Below are 24,974 nucleotides of genomic sequence, written 5' to 3'. Positions count from 1 at the left end.
CCTGTGTAACTCCACCAACTACTCCAACCAATCCCTGCACGCTCCTGTGTAACTCCATCATCTACTCCAACCAATCCCAGCACGCTCCTGTGTAACTCCACCATCTACTCCAACCAATCCCTGCACGCTCCAGTGTAACTCCATCATCTACTCCAACCAATCCCTGCACGCTCCTGTGTAACTCCACCATCTACTCCAACCAATCCCTGCACGCTCCTGTGTAACTCCACCAACTACTCCAACCAATCCCTGCACGCTCCTGTGTAACTCCACCAACTACTCCAACCAATCCCTGCACGCTCCTGTGTAACTCCATCAACTTCTCCAACCAATCCCTGCACGCTCCTGTGTAACTCCATCAACTATTCCAACCAATCCCTGCACGCGCCTGTGCAACTCCACCAACTACTCCAACCAATCCCAGCACGCTCCTGTGTAACTCCATCATTCGATTAGATTAGATTACTTACAGTGTGGAAACAGGCCCTTCAGCCCAACAAGTCCACACCGACCCGCCGAAGCGCAACCCACCCATACCCCTACATTTACCCCTTACCTAACACTACGGGCAATTTAGCATGGCCAATTCGCCTGACCTGCACATCTTTGGACTGTGGGAGGAAACCGGAGCACCCGGAGGAAACCCACGCAGACACAGGGAAAACGTGCAAACTCCACACAGTCTGTCACCTGAGTCGGGAATTGAACCCGGGTCTCAGGCGCTGTGAGGCAGCAGTGCTAACCACTGTGCCACCGTGCCGCCCTACTCCATCATCTACTCCAACCAATCACTGCACGCTCCTGTGTAACTCCATCATCTACTCCAACCAATCACTGCACGCTCCTGTGTAACTCCATCATCTACTCCAACCAATCCCTGCACGCTCCTGTGTAACTCCACCAACTACTCCAACCAATCCCTGCACGATCCTGTGTAACTCCATCATCTACTCCAACCAATCCCTGCACGCTCCTGTGTAACTCCATCATCTACTCCAACCAATCCCAGCACGCTCCTGTGTAACTCCATCATCTACTCCAACCAATCCCTACACGCTCCTGTGTAACTCCACCAACTACTCCATCCAATCCCTGCACGCTCCTGTGTAAATCCATCATCTACTCAAACGAATCCCTGCACGCTCCTGTGTAACTCCATCATCGACTCCATCCAATCCCTGCACGCTCCTGTGTAACTCCATCAACTACTCCAACCAATCCCTGCACGCTCCTGTGTAACTCCACCATCTACCCCATCCAATACCTGCACGCTCCTGTGTGACTCCACCAACTACTCCAACCAATCCCTGCACGCTCCTGTGTAACTCCATAATCTACTCCAACCAATCCCTGTACGCTCCTGTGTAACTCCACCAACTATTCCAACCAATCCCTGCACGCTCCTGTGTAACTCCATCATCTACTCCAACCAATCCCTGCACGCTCCTGTGTAACTCCACCATCTACTCCATCCAATCCCTGCACGCTCCTGTGTGACTCCACCAACTACTCCAACCAATCCCTGCACGCTCCTGTGTAACTCCATAATCTACTCCAACCAATCCCTGCACGCTCCTGTGTAACTCCACCAACTATTCCAACCAATCCCTGCACGCTCCTGTGTAACTCCACCATCTACTGCAACCAATCCCTGCACGCTCCTGTGTAACTCCACCATCTACACCAACCAATCCCTGCACGCTCCTGTGTAACTCCACCATCTACACCAACCAATCCCTGCACGCTCCTGTGTAACTCCACCAACTACTCCAACCAATCACTGCACGCTCCTGTGTAACTCCACCATCTACTCCAACCAATCCCTGCACGCTCCTGTGTAACTCCACCAACTACTCCAACCAATCACTGCACGCTCCTGTGTAACTCCATCATCTACTCCAACCAATCCCAGCACGCTCCTGTGTAACTCCACCATCTACTCCAACCAATCCCTGCACGCTCCTGTGTAACTCCACCAACTACTCCAACCAATCCCAGCACGATCCTGTGTAACTCCATCATCTACTCCAACCAATCCCTGCACGCTCCTGTGTAACTCCACCAACTACTCCAACCAATCACTGCACGCTCCTGTGTAACTCCATCATCTACTCCAACCAATCCCAGCACGCTCCTGTGTAACTCCACCATCTACTCCAACCAATCCCTGCACGCTCCAGTGTAACTCCATCATCTACTCCAACCAATCCCTGCACGCTCCTGTGTAACTCCACCATCTACTCCAACCAATCCCTGCATGCTCCTGTGTAACTCCACCATCTACTCCAACCAATCCCTGCACGCTCCTGTGTAACTCCATCAACTTCTCCAACCAGTCCCTGCACGCTCCTGTGTAACTCCACCAACTACTCCAACCAATCCCTGCACGCTCCTGTGTAACTCCATCAACTATTCCAACCAATCCCTGCACGCGCCTGTGCAACTCCACCAACTACTCCAACCAATCCCAGCACGCTCCTGTGTAACTCCATCATTCGATTAGATTAGATTACTTACAGTGTGGAAACAGGCCCTTCAGCCCAACAAGTCCACACCGACCCGCCGAAGCGCAACCCACCCATACCCCTACATTTACCCCTTACCTAACACTACGGGCAATTTAGCATGGCCAATTCGCCTGACCTGCACATCTTTGGACTGTGGGAGGAAACCGGAGCACCCGGAGGAAACCCACGCAGACACAGGGAAAACGTGCAAACTCCACACAGTCTGTCACCTGAGTCGGGAATTGAACCCGGGTCTCAGGCGCTGTGAGGCAGCAGTGCTAACCACTGTGCCACCGTGCCACCCTACTCCATCATCTACTCCAACCAATCACTGCACGCTCCTGTGTAACTCCATCATCTACTCCAACCAATCACTGCACGCTCCTGTGTAACTCCATCATCTACTCCAACCAATCCCTGCACGCTCCTGTGTAACTCCACCAACTACTCCAACCAATCCCTGCACGATCCTGTGTAACTCCATCATCTACTCCAACCAATCCCTGCACGCTCCTGTGTAACTCCATCATCTACTCCAACCAATCCCAGCACGCTCCTGTGTAACTCCATCATCTACTCCAACCAATCCCTGCACGCTCCTGTGTAACTCCACCAACTACTCCATCCAATCCCTGCACGCTCCTGTGTAAATCCATCATCTACTCAAACGAATCCCTGCACGCTCCTGTGTAACTCCATCATCGACTCCATCCAATCCCTGCACGCTCCTGTGTAACTCCATCAACTACTCCAACCAATCCCTGCACGCTCCTGTGTAACTCCACCATCTACCCCATCCAATACCTGCACGCTCCTGTGTGACTCCACCAACTACTCCAACCAATCCCTGCACGCTCCTGTGTAACTCCATAATCTACTCCAACCAATCCCTGTACGCTCCTGTGTAACTCCACCAACTATTCCAACCAATCCCTGCACGCTCCTGTGTAACTCCATCATCTACTCCAACCAATCCCTGCACGCTCCTGTGTAACTCCACCATCTACTCCATCCAATCCCTGCACGCTCCTGTGTGACTCCACCAACTACTCCAACCAATCCCTGCACGCTCCTGTGTAACTCCATAATCTACTCCAACCAATCCCTGCACGCTCCTGTGTAACTCCACCAACTATTCCAACCAATCCCTGCACGCTCCTGTGTAACTCCACCATCTACTCCAACCAATCCCTGCACGCTCCTGTGTAACTCCACCATCTACACCAACCAATCCCTGCACGCTCCTGTGTAACTCCACCATCTACACCAACCAATCCCTGCACGCTCCTGTGTAACTCCACCAACTACTCCAACCAATCACTGCACGCTCCTGTGTAACTCCACCATCTACTCCAACCAATCCCTGCACGCTCCTGTGTAACTCCACCAACTACTCCAACCAATCCCTGCACGCTCCTGTGTAGCTCCACCAAATACTCCAACCAATCCCTGCACGCTCCTGTGTAACTCCATCATCTACTCCAACCAATCCCTGCACGCTTCTGTGTAACTCCATCATCTACTCCAACCAATCCCTGCACGCTCCTGTGTAACTCCACCATCTACTCCATCCAATCCCTGCCCGCTCCTGTGTAACTCCATCATCTACTCCAACCAATCCCTGCCCGCTCCTGTGTAACTCCACCATCTACTCCATCCAATCCCTGCCCGCTCCTGTGTAACTCCACCATCTACTCCATCCAATCCCTGCACGCTCCTGTGTAACTCCATCATCTACTCAAACCAATCCCTGCACACTCCTGTGTAACTCCACCAACTACTCCAACCAATCCCTGCACGCTCCTGTGTAACTCCACCATCTACTCCATCCAATCCCTGCACGCTCCTGTGTAACTCCACCATCGACTCCATCCAATCCCTGCCCGCTCCTGTGTAACTCCATCATCTACTCAAACCAATCCCTGCACGCTCCTGTGTAACTCCACCATCTACTCCAACCAATCCCTGCACGCTCCTGTGTAACTCCACCAACTACTCCATCCAATCCCTGCCCGCTCCTGTGTAACAATGGATTTTAATGGAACAAAAGTACGAGGTCATGCATTTTGGTAAGAAGAATCAGAAGGTAAATGATGGCTTCCATGGAGAGATCCCCCAAATACTGTGGTATCGAGGGATCTGGGTGCTCTTGTATATGAAACTTTAGACAAAACATTAACATGCAACTGCAACAAGGAATGAAGACAGCAAATGGAATCTTGGCCTTTATTGCTGTGGGGTTTGAGTTTTAAAACACAGAATTACAACCATACAGCACACTGGTGAGGCCACATCTGGAACACGTTTTGTCCCTGTATTTAAGATCAGAAGACAGAGGGGCAGTGGTAGGCCATTCAGCCCATTAAGTCAAGTCAGCAAATCACTGAGATCACAACTGATCTGATAACCCTCAACTCCAGTTTCTTGCCTTTCCCCCATAACCCTTGTTACCCTTACTGAATGAGAAGTTGTCTCAGCCCACTACACTTAATGACACAGCCGTGACAGCTCACCGTGGTGAAGAATCCCAGAGATTCACTCTCTCTGAAAAGAAACTTCTCTTCATTTCCATTTTCAATATACAACCCTTATTCTCAGATTATGCCTTGCGGTCCTCCACTTTCCCACAAGGGGAAACAATATCTCCACATCCACCCTGTCGAGTCCCTTCCAATGTCAGTGGTGACAGGTGGATGTTGTGTCCACTAACTGGATAGTTTAGTGGGCTCCTTGGAACTGGCCCCATTCCAGCATCAAAAGGCCCTGGTGGAGCGCTAAGAAGATGATCAAACTTGACTGTCTAGGAGGAATTAAATATCATAAGTTTCCTGCCAAATGTTTCCATCAAATAATAGACAATAGATGCAGGAGTAGGCCATTCTGCCCTTTGAGCCTGTACCACCATTCAATATGATCATGGCTGATCATCCTTAATCAGTATCCTGATCCTGCCTTATCTCCATAACCCTTGATTCCACTATCCTTGAGAGCTCTATCCAACTCTTTCTTAAATGAATCCAGAGACTGGGCCTCCACTGCCCTCTGGGGCAGAGCATTCCACACAGCCATCACTCTCTGGGTGAAGAAGTTTCTCCTCATCTCTGTCCTAAATGGTCTACCCCATATTTTTAAATAAGCTCAGCTGCAAGACAAGAGTTATAAATTCAGTCCAATAATCATGAATTAAATAGCATGTGATCTTTCTTTTGGGAAAAAAAACGTCACCGTTTTCAAATGCAATCTGCAATAGTTGTCTAGCTCGGAAACGGAACCATTCAATCACGTGACCAGTGAGTTTCCACAGGGGTCAGAGGTCAGACAACAACTGTTCAAGATATTGCTGAATGACTTGCTGGAAGGGCGTGAACGCAATGTCACAGAATTTGCAGATAACACAACAATTGGTAGAAAGGCAGGTTGGGATAGGGATGCAAACAGTTTAGTGAGAGATCGTGACAGGAGGTCTAAGTGGGCAAAAGGTTGTCAGGGTCTATTATGGAAGGAGAACAAAAGATCTGAATATTATTTAAATGGCCAGAGACTACAGGAAGCTGCAACACAAAGGACTCGGGGGCACCCAGGTACAGCAGGTAATCAGGAAGGGCTCATGGAATGCTGGGGGGTTGGAGTATAAGGGTAGTGAAGTCTTACTGTAACTGTACAGGGAGCTGGGGAGAGCACATCTGGAGCACTGTCAGCAGCTGTGTCCCTTATTTCAGGAAAGATGCCATTTCATTGGAGGCAGCTCAGAGAAGGGTCACTAGGATGGTCCCTGGGACGGAGGGAGTGTCTCATGAGGAAAGATTAAAACAGGTTGGGACTCTACTCCCTGGAGTGTAGAAAAAATGAGGGGCAATCTCATTGAACCATTCTGAATTCTTCAGGGGTTTGAGAGAGTCAATGCTGAGGGGATGTTTCCCCTGATGGGGAGTGTCTGGGACCAGAGGGGCCCCAATTAAAGACGGAGATGGGGAGGGATTTCTGCTCTCAGAGCGGTGAGACTCTTTGGAACAGAGAGCTGTCGGGGCAGAATCCTTGTGTTTATTTAAGACTGAGAGAGATTCTTGATTAGTGGGAAATCAAGATTTATGAGGAAAGGGCAAGAAAATAGACACAAAGAATCAGCCATTATCCCATTGAATGGCAAGGAGGCTTGAGGGGCCAAATGGCCTACTCCTGTCCCTAATTCTTCTGGTCTATAATCTAGGCCATGAACTGGTAAACCAAAACCCTATTTACATGTTCTGCTGCCTTCAGGGATGTGTGGACAAGCACTCTGAAATTCCTCTTGTTCCTGAAGGTTCCCTGGTGTTCTGCCATTGAGTGCTCCCTTAACCTGTTACTTCCCCTAAAGTGCATCATCCCACACTTCTTTTCCACATCACTTTAAATCTATATCCTCTTATTCATTTTTTTTTTACGAGCAGGAACAGCTTCTCCCTAAATACTCTTTCCAGTTTTGAAAATGTCTATCAAATCTCCTATTAGCCTTCTTCTCTCTAAGGGAATTGTCTCAACCTCCTCAATCTAACCTCATCACTGACGTTTCTCATCCCTGAAACTGTTCTTGTAAATTGCTTCTATGTCGGGCGGCACGGTGGCACAGTGGTTAGCACTGCTGTCTCACAGCGCCTGAGACCCGGGTTCAATTCCCGACTCAGGCGACTGACTGTGTGGAGTTTGCACGTTCTCCCCGTGTCTGCGTGGGTTTCCTCCGGGTGCTCCGGTTTCCTCCCACAGTCCAAAGATGTGCGGGTCAGGTGAATTGGCCATGCTAAATTGCCCGTAGTGTTAGGTAAGGGGTAAATGTAGGGGTATGGGTGGGTTGCGCTTCGGCAGGTCGGTGTGGACTTGTTGGGCCGAAGGGCCTGTTTCCACACTGTAAGTAATCTAATCTTTCCCAGAACGTGGCGTCCACAAGTGGATACAATACTCCAGCTGAAACATTACACGTGCCTTGTACAAATCCAACATCACTTTCTGATCTTGTATTCTATGAGTAAAGCCAAGGACACAGCATGCTTTATTAACTGCTCTTTCCATCTTCAATGATCTGTACACATCTATATCCAAGTCCTTCTATTCTTGCATGTCTTTTAGAACCTTACCCCCTAATTTATATTATATTACAATGTTAATCCTACAAAGTGCCTCATCTGCCACCTAGCCGTTCACTGCACCAACTTATCAATGTCCGTTTGGAGTCCCACACTGTTTTCCTCACAGTTTACAATTCTTCCAAATTTAATGACATCAGCAAAATAAATAAAGTACTCAATTGGTGCTCTCAACTTCTTCCTCATCCAAGAAATATTAATTTGGGCCCTAATTATTCCAATCAATCCTGAGATAACATTTCACTGTTTTTGTGGATTGCCTTAGTAATAGAGTCATAGAGACGTACAGCACAGAGAGAGACCTTTCAGTCCAACCTGTCCATGCCGATCAGATCTCCCAACCCAATCTAATCCCACCTGCCAGCACCCGGCCCATATCCCTCCAAACCCTTCCTATTCATATCCCCATCCAAATGTCTCTTAAATGTAATTGTACCAGCCTCCACCTCATCCTCTGGCAGCTCATTCCATACCCGTACCACCCTCTGTGTGAAAATGTTGCCCCTTAGGTCTCTTTTATATCTTTCTCCTCTCACCCTAAACCTATGCTCTCTAGTTCTGGACTCCCCCACCCCAGGGAAATGACCTTGTCTATTTACCCTATCCATGCACCTCATGATTTTATAAACCTCTATAAGGTCACCCCTCAGCCTCCAATGCTCCAGGGAAAACAGCTCCAGCCTGTTCAGCCTCTCCCTGTCGCTCAGATCCTCCAACCCTGGCAACATCCCTGTAAATTTTTTCTGAACCCTTTCATGTTTCACAACATCCTTCCTTAAGCATGTCCTGTGGGCTTGGAAGGTGCTGTGTAAATGCAGTCGATCAATCTTTTCCCTCAACATGCGGTTCTATCTGGTCAGGTGATTGTCCAAAACAATTCCAATCTGACCTTCCCTTTAAGCAAGCTTACAGAACAGTCCTAACACACTGTATTTGCCTGTAAACACACCTCATTGGCTGTGTTATAGGTCCCGACGATCCTGATAAACACCACCGGCTGCAACTCAAAGCTGATAGTTTGCCATGATCTGGAATCAAAACACAGGAAACACAAATTAAACAGGAGAACAGGATCAGTACAAACACTTAGAGATCCTTTCTTAATGAGAGAGTAACATGGTTCAGCAATACTAGAATTAGACCAGCAGCCAAACATTGAGAAAGGTGCAAAACTTCAAACTGAGAGAAAGGTTCAAATATGGTTAGGAGATGTAAAACTTTTGCTAATTTGCTTTCCCTCAGTTAAACATTTGAGCTCAGAGAGAGATATTCCTGAGGTGAAAATGTTTATTGCTTGCTGAGGATTATTCTCACTTTTCATTAACATCACATGTGGATTCCAGGGAGTGCAAGGCCTAAGTGTAATTGTAATAGCTGATGCAGAATATCTTGAGACAGCAGCAAGACTAAATAACCAGTCATCTTTATAAAGAAGAAAATGTCAGGCATTCATGTGGCTGCAGTGCTGTTTGATGCACATGCACTCCTTTTGGTGACTTCACCAGGTTGATAACTTGTTTTTAGATATTGCAAGCTGTCCTGCACTTTCCAATAAGCCAAGGTTGATCCCCTGGCTTGATGGTAATGGTAATGGTATTGGTAATGGTAGGGTAGGGTATGTACCAGACCATGAGGTTGCAGATTGTGTTGGAGGATGATCGCCACAGTGCCTCTCAGACACGAGAGTCAACTCGATAGGTCTGTTCAAACTCCATTTAGCACGATGAATGAAAACAGACCAACACAGCACAGGAACCAACCCTTCAGCTCACCATGTCTGTGCTGAGCATAATACCATTTTAAACTAAACCCCATTCACCTGCACCTAGTCTGTGTCCCTCTATTCCCTACCTGTTCATGTGTCTGCCTAAATATGTCCTAAACACTGCCTTTGGATTTGCTTCTACCTCCTTCCCTGGCAGCACATTCTGGGCACCTACCCGTATAAAAAGCTTTCCTCACACATCTCCTATCAACTTATCCCATTTTGACTTAAACTTAAGCCCCCTATTATTTGACATTTCCACCCTGGGAAAAAGACTCTGATTGTCCACCCCATCCATGACTCTCATAATTTCATATACTTCTGTAAAGTTGTCCCTCAGCCTCCAACGCTCTATCTAGAACAACCCAAGTTTGTCAGACCTTTCCTAATAGCTAATCTACTTCAACCTTGGCTTGGCAATATCCTGATAAACTTCTTTTGCACCAAAATCTCTATATCTTTCCTAGAGTGTGGTGACCAGAGCTGCAAACAATATTCCAAATGTTGTGCACTGAAGTTTTATATAGCTGCAATATGACTTGCCAACATTTTATTCTCAAGGCCCTGGCTGAAGGAGGCAAGCGTGCTGTATATACTCTCTACACCACCACCTCCAAGATCCCTCCGTATGCCAATGCTCTGAAGGGTCCTGCCATTTCCTGCACACTTTCCTCCTGCATTTGACCTTTCACAACAGATCAGCTCACAGCTATCTGGATTAAACTCCATCTGCCACAACTCTGTCCAATTACCCAACAGACCCACATCCTGCTGCATCCTTTGAGAACCTACCTCACAATTCACAACTCCACCAAGTTTTGTGTTGTCTGCAAACTTACTTATCAGATCACCTACATTCTCATTCAAATCATTTGTGTGTAATATACTACAACGGTCACAGCACTGATCCTTCGAGAACAACACTCCTCCACAACTACTCTGTCTTCCATAGCCAAGACAATTTTGTATCCAACTTAAAATCATCATGGATTCCTATCTCTAAGAAGTCCATTTTTTTTTCCCAAATGTAAGTAATTCTGGTCCCTAAAAACCTTTTCCAATAGATTACTTATCATAGGCTGGTGAGCTTTACATCTATGAACATAGAATCCTAACAGTGTAGATAGAGGCCATTCCAACCATCAAGTCTGGACAACCGTGGACATCATGGGTCAATCCAGCTAACCTATCCATCTTTGGACTGTAGGGGGAAACCCACCCAATCGCTGGGAAAACGAGTAATCTCTGCACAGATAGTCACCTATCCCTGCAATCAAACCCACATCCCGAGCACTGTGAGACAGCACTGCTAACCTAACCATGCTGCCAGTCTATGTGTTCCTGTACTATCTTAAACAAAGGGGCAACATTGAAGATTCTCCAGTCTTCTGGGTCCTTGCCTGTGGCTAAACAGGATACAAGATCTCTGTCAATGGCTGAGCAATCGCCTTCCTTGCATCCCTCAGTATCCTGAGACAGATCCCAGGCACTTACCTACCTTAATGTTTTTCAAGATATCTAACATCTCCTCCTTCTTAATACTGACCTGCCCTTGAATATCAACATAGCCCTTCCTAATCTTACCACATCCATGCCCTTCTCCTTGATGATACCAATACAAAGCATTCATTAAGAACCTCACCCACTTCCTCTGGTGACACACACAAATTCTAGCTTCTTTGAGTGGACCTGGTCTTTCCTGATCTATCACCTTGCTCCCAGTATGTGTACAAAATGCCTGGGGGTTCTTACTAATCCTACTTGCCAAGGATATTTCCCGGATCCTTTTTGCTTTTCCCATTCTTGTTTAAATTCTTCCCTTCTTCCTTTTTATTACTCAGGGCCTTGTCTGATTCCAGTTTCCTAAACCTTACACATGCTTCCTTTCTCTTTTTGACTAAACTTTCAATATCTTGTCACCCAGGATTCCCGAATTGTGCCATCATAACCTTTCATTTTCATAGGAACATGCTCGTCCTGAATCCTGATCAACTTCTATGTCAGATGGTCCCTATCTAATTTCTCCAGTTCCTGCCTAATGCTATTAAAATTAGCCTTCCCCAATTTAGCATTTTCACCCAAGGACCAGACTTGTTTTTATCCACAATTACCTTAAAATTTCCTGAATTATGATCCCCGTTACAGAAACGGTCCCTAATCCTAACCACTGAAACTCTGGTCACCTTCCAGACGCATTTCCCAACACTAGGTCTTGGATAGTTTCTTCTATGGTTGGACTATCCACAAACTGTTTCAATAAATACTCCTGGATGCAGTTACCAAACTCTGTCCAAGTTAAACTCCAGGCACTACGGGAGTTCAAGGTGATATTGGGAAGTTATAATCACTCATTATAACAACCCTGTTGTTTTTAGATCTTGCTATGATCTGCTTACATATCTGTCCTTCTATCTCCTGCTGGCTATTGGGAGGCGGGTAGTATAACCCCATCATAGTGATGGCACCTTTCTTTATTCCTGGGTTCTACCCACGTAGCCTCACTGGATGAGGTCTCCAGGATATCCTCCCTCACTACAGTTGTGACATTCTCCTTAATCAGTAATACAATCCCCCACCCCTTTTTATATCCCTCTGTATCGAGCCTGAAACACCTAAACCCTGGAACATCGAGTTGCCGGTCCTGTCCCTTCTCTTAACCAAGTTTCTGTAATGCTGACCACATTGAGGTTCTAATCCGGGCTCAAAGTTCACCTGCCGTACCTGTTATACGCGTTGCATTAAGATAAATGCCTTTCAGACTGCCAGTCCTGCCATATTCATTAAACTGGCCCTGCCTGTTCTTTCTATTCGGTAGATTTACTTGACTTAAACCTCTACTTTCTCCTCAATCACTCCACTTGCTGACCTTCTGCGTTGGTTCCCACCACCCCCCTCACCCCCTGCTGAGAGGCACTAACAAACCTCCCATCAGTATATTGGTGCCCCTTCAGTTTAGGTACAACGTGTCCTTCTTGTACAGGTCCCTCCTGCCCTGGAAGAGACCTCAATGACACAGATATCTGAAGCCCTTCCTCCTTTACTAGCTCTTCAGCTATGTAGTTAACTGATTCAGTGCCCATTGTCACAAAGCTAGTCCTTTTTGTTTAATGTTTTGAGTGATCTGGCCTAGTCTATAACAGATTGGGGGCTCTTTGTGGGATTTTAAACATGAGTGGTAGGTGCTCGTGTCTGTATTTCGGGTGTTGGTTTGGTTGGGGAGACAAAGCTTGAGATAGGAATGGGCTCTCTCAGTCACCAAGAGTTTTCTGGATGTGGATGCGGTGACTTTGGAGGTTTTGCAAAAGATGAATAAGGCCAAGCTGCAGAGATTAGCAGAGAAGATGGAATAGGAGCTGCCTGCTTCTGTGAGGAAAGGAGAGATAATTACAGCAGGAGCTCAGCATTTACACTTGCCAGAGAAACCTTCAGGATCTATAGAGATGGCAAGGATTCAATTGTAAATGAAGCAGCTGGAGTTAGGGGCGAGAGATAAGGAAAGGGCAGCAGGAATGGAACAGTTTGAGCTATGATTAAAAGCAGAAGAGAGGGAAAAAGAGAGAGCTTTTAAACTTCAAAAACTAACACTTAAAAATGAAAGTTAGCTTAAAAGGCAGGAGGTAAAGGCTGAGGGTATGCTTAGTGAGGATGAGCAAGTCCCTGGTAGTCAGAAACCCAGTTCAAACATTGCCTAAATTTGATGAGAAGGATGTGGAAGCATTTTTCATCTCATTTGAAAAGGTGGCTAAACAAATGCAGTGGCCTGTGGCAATGTGGGTTTTATTGATCCAAACAAATCTGTAGGTAGGGCTAGTGAGGTATTCACATCCCTATCAGAGGAGGTATCTGGGGAGTATGAGGAGGTGTGGTCAAACCTTTGTGGAATTCCCTATTCCTTGGATGCTGCCTAACCTGCTGCGCTTTAACCAGCAACACATTTTCAGCTGTGATCTCCAGCATCTGCAGACCTCATTTTTTACTCGAAGATCTTAACCTACTGCGAATCCTCTTGCAAGGATGCCTTCCTTGGAGAAGCTCTCTTCCTCCCTGTACAAGGCCTATTCACCTCCATCGCCCCTCCTCCCTACCTTTTATCTTAGCCTGCTTGGCTACTCTCTCTCATTCCTGATGAAGGGCTTATGCTCGAAACGTCGAATTCTCTATTCCTGAGATGCTGCCTAACCTGCTGTGCTTTAACCAGCAACACATTTTCAGCTGATCCTGTCAAACTCAATCGAGTAACTTCGATAGATGGATCAGAGCTTTAAAAATCGAGCAAATCTATGATGCCCTTTGAGTGGTAATTATTTTGGAAGAATTGAAAAATTCACTGCCTGAAGTAGTGCAAACTGATGTGGAAGAGTAGGGAGTTAAAACAGCAAGGTTAGCAGCTGAAGGGGCTGATGGTTACGAGCTGGTCCATAAAACTCGGTTTGGCTGCCAGAATCTTTTTCAGGGATAGAAACTGGGGCAAAGGGAAATCCTCACGTGGAAAGGGAAAGGTAGGTCTCAGTGAAGATCATAAGGAGAACTTACCACAGGGTCAAAAAGAAACCCTTGAGGGGGACAAAGAAGTTAAAGATCTCTCGTGTTTTCATTGTAATAAAGTGGGCCACACAAAATCACAGTGTTGGTGGGCTGGGAGAAAGTCAGGTGTAGGAAAACCAGGCAAGCCTGGGAGTTTTGTTGGACTAGTAACAAAAAGCACAAGGGAAGTGAGACAACTGCCTCAGAGTGTACAAGCTGATCAGAGGTTAGTTATGGAGCAAGTGTCAGATCTGCTTAAAAATATACATGCAAGGGTAAAGTTTATTCACATAGGCTAGGAGCAGTAGGTAAGGAGGTTACAATGTGAATGGAAACAGGACCCTCTCAGTCTGTGATGCTGAGGGACGAGGAGATAGGTACTGCTGAGGGACTATGGCCAGAAAAGGTCCTGGTCACAGGGAATTCATGGGGAGACCAAAAGTGCTCAGTTCTGTAAAGTGAGGCGAGAGAGTCCAGAGAAGAGTGGAGAATGTGTGGTAGGAGTACTGGACAACCTCTCAGCTCCAGGAACACAACTTGTCCCTGAAAATGATACGGCTGATTCACTGGTAGGTGTGCTGCCTACTCTAGTTGAAAAGCCAGTAGAGACACAGGCAACTGAAGACATGGAGAATGTTTATCCAGGAATTGTCCCAGATTATGTGAAGCAAGTTGAAGCTGGAAAGATCAAAAGGCACACAAAAGGAAGCTGACACAGCATTCTCTGAGAACTGTTTTGATCAAATAAATGGAACAGAAAAGGAGCAAATAGATAAACATGCAATTATCTTTAGCTCTGCTACTTTTATTGAATTACAGCAGAACGATGAGTTAAAACAATTATATCAAAAGGCATTTCCAGAGAAGGAGAGTGAACGCATCCCTGTGTGTTATTACTTAACAAATGATGTCTTCATGAGGAAATGGAGACCATCACACATTCAAGCAGATAAGTGGGCAGAGATTCATCAAATTGTTTTGCCAGTAAGGTACAGAAAGGAGGTGCTTTGAGAGGTGCATGAGCTACCACTTGGAGATCATTTAGGGTGAGGAAAACATCTAACCAGAACTCTATCTTCAAACACATCGCGTTAGACCCCATCTATCACCCCCTGAGAAAAGTGACTTCACCACAGGAAATAACATCACCACAGGAAATGACATCACCAATCCAAAGAAACCCAAACATATAAAGAGAAAGCAGGAATTGTCAGCATTGCTCTGCCTGAGGCCCACTGAAGATGTTACCTGGTAGGGTAATGAAACATCTGGAAATGAACCTTTCAGCTTGGTGAACTCGAATGAGATATGGAGACATTTGGTGGAGGGTGTACCACAGCCTGAATTTGCATGGGATTGTGCATGTTTATAGTTAGTATTGTATATATGTGTGTTTAGACTCCTAACTGGGATTTTGAAGGGTTAAAAATGAAACCATCTTTTGGTATTGATGGTTCTTTTTTTTGAGGGGTGAGCTGTCACAAACCTAGTCCTTTCTTTCTAAAAGCTGTTCCTTGGCTCAAGGAGACTCTGTCTTTGATTTTTTTTTCAGAAGGATAATAAACCAGGCCAATTAGACTGGTAAGGTACAGAGGTGAAAAGGAATTTGAGAGGCCTTTTGTTTCTATGTAAACAGATGAGACTTCAGGCCAAAGTGGTCATGTTTTAGAAGTGACCTGTATAATGAAAGGGGAGTGGTCGGCTCTCTAGTAGAGTAGGTCAGCCCAGAACTGGCTGGGAGTTCAACAGTAAACTGTGTGGAAACTCTCTCTTCTGCCCTTCTAACTTCAACCTGTAAACATCTGATCCTTTTCTGTACTGTGTTTTAAGGGAGTTTGCTTATTGGACGGTCGTATATATTCAGAACAGCATAATTAAGTCTAGTTTGGACAGACTGAGTTCTGTAGGGGTTCATTATTCTGTTCTTTGTGTTTCATTGTATAATTTTGTGAATAATTTTTTTGTCTGTTTTAAACCTGGTAGTCAACCTCGCTAACTTAATCTGGGAAATTTTCACTGTACACTTAGCGAAATAAATTGCAAAGTTATGGCCTGGGCTGCCTGCTTCAGAATGTTTTGAGTGGTCTGGCCTAGTCCATAACACTATTTCTGGCCTCACTAGCACATGGCACAGGGAGTAATCCCAAGATTATAACCCTTCAAATCCCACTTTTCAACTTCCTACCTGTCTTCCTAAATTTCCCTTGGTGGAGGGAGTGGATGTTTGTGGATGTGGTGCCCATTAGTACTGCTTTGTCCTGGATGGTGTCAAGGTTCTGGTGTTGTTGGAGCTGTACCCATCCAGGCAAATGGGGAGTATTCCACCACACTTCTAACTTGTACCCTGTAGATGGTGAACAGGCTGTGGGGAATCAGGAGGTCAGTTACTTATCCCAGTACTCCTAGTCTCTGACCTGCTATTTAACCATTGTGTTTGTGTGACGAGTCAATGATAGTTTCTGCTCAATGGTAACTCCCAAGGGTGTTGATAGAAGGGCATTCATGATGGTGACACTGTTGAAGTCAAGGGGTGGTGATTAGATTATTTCTTACAGGAGGTAGTCATGCAAGGCATGAATATTACATATCGCTTGTCAGCCCAAGCCTGGATATTGTCCAGACCTTCTTGTATTTAAACATGGACTGCTTTGGTATTTCAGAAGTAACAAAAAATGCTGTACAGCATATAATCATCAGCGAATACCCCTACGTCTGACCCTGTGATGGAGGGAAGGTCATTGATGAAGCAGCTGAAGGTGGTTGGGTCTAGGACACTCCCCTGAGGGACTCCTGCAGAGGTGTCCTGGAGCTGAGATGACTGACCCTCCAACAAGCACAACCATCTTCCTCTCTGCCAGGTATGACTCTAACCAGTGGAGGGTTACCTATTGATTCCAGTTTTGCCCGGGCTCCTTGATGCCACACTCGGTCGAATGCAGCCTTGATACCAAGGGCTGTCCCTCTCCCCTCCCCTCTGGAATCCAGCTCCTTTTGTCCATGTTTGACCCAATGATGGAATGAGGTCAGGAGCTGAGTGGCCCTGAGGGAACCCAAACTGGGTTATTGCTGTGAATGCTTCAACCTTATCTTTCCCATTCCATATTCTCTTTTCCATCATTGTGGATGGGGATATTTGTGGAGCTTCCTCCTCCAGCGATTTGTTTAATTGTCCATGACCATTCACGACTGGATGTGACAGGATTGCAGAGCTTAGATCTGATCCCTTAGCTCTGCCTGGTACTTGCTGCTGATGCTCTATGCCATGAAAATAGTCCTGTTTGATGGCTCCACCAGACTGGCACCGCATTATCAGCTATGCCTGGTGCTGCTCCTGGCATGCCCTCCTGTACTCTCCACTGAACCAGTGTTAATCCCCTGACTTGATGGTAATGATTGAGTGGGGGAGATGCCAGGCCATGAGGTTACCTGCTACAGACCCAGTTTAGCAGCTATGTCCTTTAGGACCTGACCAGCTCGATCTATAGTACTGCTGCCGAGCTACTCTTGGCAGTGAACAGTGAAATCCTCCACCCCACCCAGAGGACATTTTGCACCCTTACCACCCTCAGTATTTCCTCCAAATGCTGTTCAACATGGAAGAGTCGTGACACATCAGCTGAAGGAGGACATTACGTGGTGATCAACCACAGGTTTTCTCTCTATGTTGAACCTGAAGCGATGAGACTTCATGGGGTCTGGGGTCAACATTGGGATAGGCTTCCCTGGGAGTCCTCACTGTGTTGCCACCTCTGCTGAGTATGCCCTGCCTGTGGGGTACTCCGGGATATTCCAGGGCTACCCAGGGATGTTAATAAGCATCTTATTCCTCAGATGCTGCCTGACTGCCTGTGCTTTTCCAGCACCACACGCTTCAACGATGTGAATAGCAGTGTCTGAGCAACTGTCCTTAGGGTCTGACTCCGCGAGTGTGGCTATGTTCCGCGAGTGTGGCCACGTTCCGCGAGTGTGGCTATATCAGGGGCTGTTGCTTGACTAGTCTGTGAGGCAGCTCTCTCAGTGTTGGCACAAGCCCCCAAGCATTAGGAAGGCATACTTTCAGGGTTGACAGGGCTACTTCTCCCACTAACCTTTCCAGTGTCTAGGTCGATACCAGGTCGTCCATTGGTTTGATTTCTTTCTGGAGATTTCATCGCGATGGTACAACTGAGTGGCCCGCAAGGCCATTTCAGAGGGCAGTTGAGAGTCAACCCATTGCTGTGGGTCTGGAGTCACATGGAGGCCAGACCAGGTGAGGATAGCAGATTTCTTTCCTTAAATCATAGAATTCCCACAATGTGAAAACAGGCCATTCGGCCCAACAAGTCCACACTGACCCATTCCCCTACCCTATTACCCTACATGTCCCTGGACACTATGGGCAATTTAGCATGTCCAATCCACCTGAACTGCACATCTTTGGACTGTGGGAGGAAACCGGAGTACCTGGAGGAAACCCAGTGAGACACTGGGAGAATGTGCAAACTCCACACAGTCTGTCGCCTGAGGCTGGAATCAAGGACATTAATGAACGAGATGACAATCAAAAATGCATTCACAGTTGGTAGCCTGACTCTGACACCGAGTTATGATAGTGACACTGACTCCGAAACAGTTATGTACCTCACTCTGGCACAGGTTCTGTTGATATAAATTGTTAGCAGATACATAGAGAACTTAAACAAACACATGACCAATGAAATTAGCAGTTGGCTACTCAAACGTTTGAACTTAATGCACCTTTAATAAGATTAGTTTGTCAATTTGTGCTAAATGTACATGTGCAAACATCCATTTACCAACAGTAGTGTAACCATGAGAGGTAAGTTGTGAAAACGGCAGTGAATGATTCTGACCTGCATGTAACTTTGGTGCGATCTGCCACCATCCTCCACTGCTGCTGGTTGTTGGAGACTTCAATATAGAAACTGTAGCTTCGATCATCACAATCCCACAGCAGTAACCTGATTGGAAACACAGACTGTAAAATGGAACAGGCCACTCAGACCCTTGAGCCAGTTGCACAGGAATGCGGAAGGCCATTGAGCAACCCCTTCGAGAGCCTGTTCTGCACTTTATATTTATTGCATTCAACAGCTTCAGATTGTGAACCCACTCCCATTCCTTCCCTTTCTTTAAGCTCTACTTGTTACATTCTCTGTTCTCTCACCCCTTCAGCTACTCCAGTTGGACTGTCTGCTCCTCCCAGGTTGGCAGTTAGATAAACCATTGTTCAAGGAGAAAGTGACAACTGCAGATACAAGATGCCTCATTCCTGATGAGGGGCTTTTTGCCAGAAACGTCGATTCTCCTGCTCCTCGGATGCTGTCTGACCTGCTGTGATTTTCCAGCACCACACTCCAACACCATTGTCCTGCCATTCTCACATTCTGATCACTTAATGTGCACAGTCAACATCCTTTCGCCCAGAACACGATATCTCCCCTTTCCAACTTGTACATAGAGGCTGCCCGCTGCACACTTCACATCAGCTCGGACGATGGCATTCAGATTCAAAATGTTAGCTTGTTCTCTCTCCATGGATGCTGCCTGACCCACTGTGATCCAGCACATGTTTGTTTTCAGGAGAAGCACATTCAGCCCCTCAAGGCTACTGCATAGGAACAGGCAATCATTCAGATCAGCTCCCCTTCAATCTGTTATACAGGAACAGGAGGAGGTCTCTCGGTCCCTCCTCTCTGTTACACAGGAACAGGAGGAGGTCTCTCAGTCCCTCCTGTCTGTTATACAGGAACAGGAGGAGGTCTCTCGGTCCCCCATGTCTGTTATACAGGAACAGGAGGAGGTCTCTCGGTCCCTCCTCTCTGTTATACAGGAACAGGAGGAGGTCTCTCGGTCCCTCCTGTCTGTTATACAGGAACAGGAGGAGGTCTCTCAGTCCCTCCTCTCTGTTATACAGGAACAGGAGGAGGTCTCTCGGTCCCCCGTGTCTGTTATACAGGAACAGGAGGAGGTCTCTCGGTCCCCTGTGTCTGTTATACAGGAACAGGAGGAGGTCTCTCAGTCCCCCGTGTCTGTTATACAGGAACAGGAGGACGTCTCTCGGTCCCCTGTGTCTGATATACAGGAACAGGAGGAGGTCTCTCGGTCCCTCCTGTCTGTTATACAGGAACAGGAGGAGGTCTCTCGGTCCCCCGTGTCTGTTATACAGGAACAGGAGGAGGTCTCTCGGTCCCTCCTGTCTGTTATACAGGAACAGGAGGAGGTCTCTCGGTCCCCCGTGTCTGTTATACAGGAACAGGAGGAGGTCTCTCGGTCCCTCCTGTCTGTTATACAGGAACAGGAGGAGGTCTCTCGGTCCCCTGTGTCTGTTATACAGGAACAGGAGGAGGTCTCTCGGTCCCTCCTCTCTGTTATACAGGAACAGGAGGAGGTCTCTCGGTCCCTCCTGTCTGTTATACAGGAACAGGAGGAGGTCTCTCGGTCCCCTGTGTCTGTTATACAGGAACAGGAGGAGGTCTCTCAGTCTCTCGTGTCTGTTATACAGGAACAGGAGGAGGTCTCTCAGTCCCTCCTGTCTGTTATACAGGAACAGGAGGAGGTCTCTCGGTCCCTCCTGTCTGTTATACAGGAACAGGAGGAGGTCTCTCAGTCTCTCGTGTCTGTTATACAGGAACAGGAGGAGGTCTCTCGGTCCCTCGTGTCTGTTATACAGGAACAGGAGGAGGTCTCTCGGTCCCTCCTGTCTGTTATACAGGAACAGGAGGAGGTCTCTCAGTCTCTCGTGTCTGTTATATAGGAACAGGAGGAGGTCTCTCAGTCCCTCCTGTCTGTTATACAGGAACAGGAGGAGGTCTCTCGGTCCCTCCTGTCTGTTATACAGGAACAGGAGGAGGTCTCTCGGTCCCTCCTGTCTGTTATACAGGAACAGGAGGAGGTCTCTCGGTCCCCTGTGTCTGTTATACAGGAACAGGAGGAGGTCTCTCGGTCCCTCGTGTCTGTTATACAGGAACAGGAGGAGGTCTCTCGGTCCCTCCTGTCTGTTATACAGGAACAGGAGGAGGTCTCTCAGTCTCTCGTGTCTGTTATACAGGAACAGGAGGAGGTCTCTCGGTCCCTCCTGTCTGTTATACAGGAACAGGAGGAGGTCTCTCGGTCCCCTGTGTCTGTTATACAGGAACAGGAGGAGGTCTCTCAGTCTCTCGTGTCTGTTATATAGGAACAGGAGGAGGTCTCTCAGTCCCTCCTGTCTGTTATACAGGAACAGGAGGAGGTCTCTCGGTCCCTCGTGTCTGTTATACAGGAACAGGAGGAGGTCTCTCGGTCCCTCCTGTCTGTTATACAGGAACAGGAGGAGGTCTCTCGGTCCCCTGTGTCTGTTATACAGGAACAGGAGGAGGTCTCTCAGTCTCTCGTGTCTGTTATACAGGAACAGGAGGAGGTCTCTCAGTCCCTCCTGTCTGTTATACAGGAACAGGAGGAGGTCTCTCAGTCCCTCCTCTCTGTTATACAGGAACAGGAGGAGGTCTCTCGGTCCCTCCTGTCTGTTATACAGGAACAGGAGGAGGTCTCTCGGTCCCCTGTGTCTGTTATACAGGAACAGGAGGAGGTCTCTCGGTCCCTCCTGTCTGTTATACAGGAACAGGAGGAAGTCTCTCGGTCCCCCGTGTCTGTTATATAGGAACAGGAGGAGGTCTCTCAGTCCCCCGTGTCTGTTATACAGGAACAGGAGGAGGTCTCTCGGTCCCCTGTGTCTGATATACAGGAACAGGAGGAGGTCTCTCGGTCCCTCCTGTCTGTTATACAGGAACAGGAGGAGGTCTCTCGGTCCCCCGTGTCTGTTATACAGGAACAGGAGGAGGTCTCTCGGTCCCTCCTGTCTGTTATACAGGAACAGGAGGAGGTCTCTCGGTCCCCCGTGTCTGTTATACAGGAACAGGAGGAGGTCTCTCGGTCCCCTGTGTCTGTTATACAGGAACAGGAGGAGGTCTCTCAGTCCCCCGTGTCTGTTATACAGGAACAGGAGGAGGTCTCTCGGTCCCTCGTGTCTGTTATACAGGAACAGGAGGAGGTCTCTCAGTCCCCCGTGTCTGTTATACAGGAACAGGAGGAGGTCTCTCAGTCCCCCGTGTCTGTTATACAGGAACAGGAGGAGGTCTCTCGGTCCCCCGTGTCTGTTATACAGGAACAGGAGGAGGTCTCTCAGTCTCTGAGTACAGGAGGCGGCCAGCTGAGTTCCAAAACTTGTTGCATTGTTCTATAAGTGAAGATACTCAGTAAAGTGCATATCTCCACCAAAAGAGTCCCTCCCCACATTTATCTCTCCCCCCTGCTGGCACTCTGCCTGTATTCCTGATGAAGGGCCTTTGCCCGAAACATTGATGTTCCTGCTCCTCAGATGCTGCCTGACCTGCTGTGCTTTTCCAGCACCCACTCTAATCTAGAATTTCCGCCAGAGGAACAAAAGAGAAGTGCAGTAAATGAACAGGCCCTTCAGCCCTCCACCTGTGCTATCATCTTGCCCTAACTAATCTAAAGAACAAACCTCCTGCCCTTATTCAGTCCATATTCCTCTATTCCCTCCCGATGCCTCTTCTATGTCCCCATCCTGCCTGCTTCCACCCCCTCGTCCGGGGGTGCGTTCCAGGCTCCTCCCACTCTCCGCTTGAAAAACCTCCCTCACACATCTCTCTTCAAATTCCCCCTCTTACCTTGAATCTGTCTCCCCTTATCATTGAAAATTCAACCCTGGAAAAGCCTCTGACTATGTAATTGTCTCATCATTACGTAGACCTCTATGAGACCTCCTCTCAGCCGCTGTCTTTCCAGTGAAAACAATCCTAATCTTTTTAACCTTTCCCCATAGGCCAGTATCTTCGGGACCAGGCAACATCCTGGTGAACCTTCTCTGCACTCTCTGCACAGCTTCCACTTCCTTCTGGTAATGTGGTGACCAAACCCACACAACACTCCCCATGCAGCCTCCCAAGGGGTTTTATAAAGCCGCAACATGGTTTGCCAACTCTTGTATTCCATGTACCGGCTAATGAAGGAAAGCATGCCATATGCAGCCTTCATCACCTTAGCCACCTGTGTTGCCACTTTTCAGGCCCAGACTCGCCTGTATGTTCATGTTCCTAAGGGTTCTGCCATTTACAGCATCAGTCACACCTAAATTTAATCCTCCAAAATTAATCACCTCACGCTTGTCGGGATTAAACTCCACCTGCCATTTCTGTGCCCGACTCTGTTATCTATCTTTCTATTCACAATCATCAGCACTATCAGCATCTCCACCAATCTTTGTGTCATCTGTAAACTTACTAATCAGACCACCAGATCATTCATATATCCTCCAAACTATATAGGACCCAAGACTGACCCCTGCGGAACATAACTCGTGGCTGGCCTCCATTCTGTCAAACACCCCTCCATCGCTACCCTCTGTCTTCTATGACCAAGCCAGTTTTGTATCCATCTAGCCACCACACACTGGTACAAAAACTAAAATCACATGAGATACAATCTGCCATGTGGGACTTCAGTAAGGCATTTGGCAAAGTCCACATAAACTACAACCACATCAATTATCTTTGTCACCTCTTCAAATCATTCAATCAAGTTGGTGAAACAATGACCATGCTGTCTGTCACCAATTAGTCCATTTTCTTCCAAATGTGCTTGTATACCATCCCTCAGTATCGTCTCCAAGAGCTTCCTCACCACAGACATCAGGCTCACCGGCCTATCATTTCCTGGACTATCCCTGACTCCTTTCCGAAACAAGGGAACAACACGGGCTAATCTCCAGCCCTCTGAAACCCCACCTGGTGTCAAAGAGGTTGTGAAGATATCTGCTAATGCCCCACCTATTTCTTCTCTTGCCTCTTGCAGTAACCTGGGATAGATCCCATCTCCCCCTAGGTACTTGTCTAGACTTCCTCCTTCAATACACTGACATTCTCTGGAGTATTCACACACTCACCCCCGATCCCAGCATGAACCATTTTGTCCTTCTTGGTGAATACTGACACCAAGTGCTCATTAAGGATCTGTACCATTTCTTGTGGCTCCACACATACCTTCCCTCCGTAGTCTTTGACTCTGCCTACTCTTTCCCCTGCTACCCACTTTATTCTAATAGATGCAGAAAAAGCTTTGGGATTCTCTTTCACCAGGTTTGCTAAAGACATTTCATGGCCCCTTTTAGTTTTCCTAATTCCATGTTGAAATTCCTTCCAAATTTCTCTACACACCTCAAGGGCTTCATCAGTTTGTAGCTGCCTACTCCTATCACATGCTTCCTTTTTCAGAGAACACAGCAAAGTACAGCACAGAACAGGCCCTTCGGCCCACAATGTTGTGCCAAGGATTAACCCTAATCTAAAATAAAATAACCTAACCTACACACCCCTCAACTCACTGCTATCCATGTGCATGTCCAGCAGTCGCTTAAATATCCCCAATGACTCAGCTTCCACCACCACAGCTGGCAACACATTCCATGCATCCACAACTCTTTGTGTAAAGAACCTACCTCTGGTGTCTCCTTTATACCTCCCTCCTAATATCTTCAAACTATGACCCCTCGTACCAGTCAATCCTGCCCTGGGGAAAAGTCTCTGGCTATTGACTCTATCTAGTCCTCTCATTATCTTGTCCACCTTGATCAGTTCTCCTGTCTTCCTACTTGTTTCCAGAGACAAAATTCAGAGCTTAGTCAACCTCTCTTCATTAGGCAAGCCCTCCAGTCCAGGCAGCATCCTGCTAAACCTTCTTTGCACCCTCTCCAAAGCCTCTGTATCTTTCCTGTAGTAGGACGACCAGAACTGGACACAATATTCCAAGTGTGGTCTCACCAGGGACTTGTAGAGCTGCAGCAAAACCTCACGGTTCTTAAACTCAATCCCCCTGTTAATGAAAGCCAAAACACCATATGCTTTCTTAACAACCCTATCCACTTGGGTGGCAACTTTGAGGGATCTATGTACTTGCACACCCAGATCCCTCTGTTCCGCCATACTGCCAAGAATCCTGTCTTTAATCCGATATTCAGCATTCAAGTTCGACCTTCCAAAATGCATCACTTCGCATTTATCCAGG

The 24,974-nt window shown here is 47.3% G+C and overlaps 1 protein-coding gene across 2 annotated transcripts in view; it reads right to left on the bottom strand.

The window, feature by feature from the left end:
• Positions 1-24,974, bottom strand: part of btbd9 (BTB (POZ) domain containing 9) — a 183,095-nt gene that overhangs the window by 11,717 nt on the left and 146,404 nt on the right. For both annotated transcript variants that reach the window (XM_060855349.1, XM_060855358.1), the window contains exons 9-10: positions 18,767-18,874; positions 8,574-8,652 (exon numbers count right to left, since the gene is read on the bottom strand). In XM_060855349.1, coding sequence (XP_060711332.1) covers positions 8,574-8,652; positions 18,767-18,874 — 187 coding nt within the window. The remainder of the gene's footprint in view (positions 1-8,573; positions 8,653-18,766; positions 18,875-24,974) is intronic.

The sequence above is a fragment of the Hemiscyllium ocellatum genome, chromosome 3 (assembly GCF_020745735.1).
Source record: "Hemiscyllium ocellatum isolate sHemOce1 chromosome 3, sHemOce1.pat.X.cur, whole genome shotgun sequence".
Lineage (NCBI taxonomy): Eukaryota > Metazoa > Chordata > Chondrichthyes > Orectolobiformes > Hemiscylliidae > Hemiscyllium > Hemiscyllium ocellatum.
This window is presented reverse-complemented; position numbering and strand designations above follow the sequence as displayed.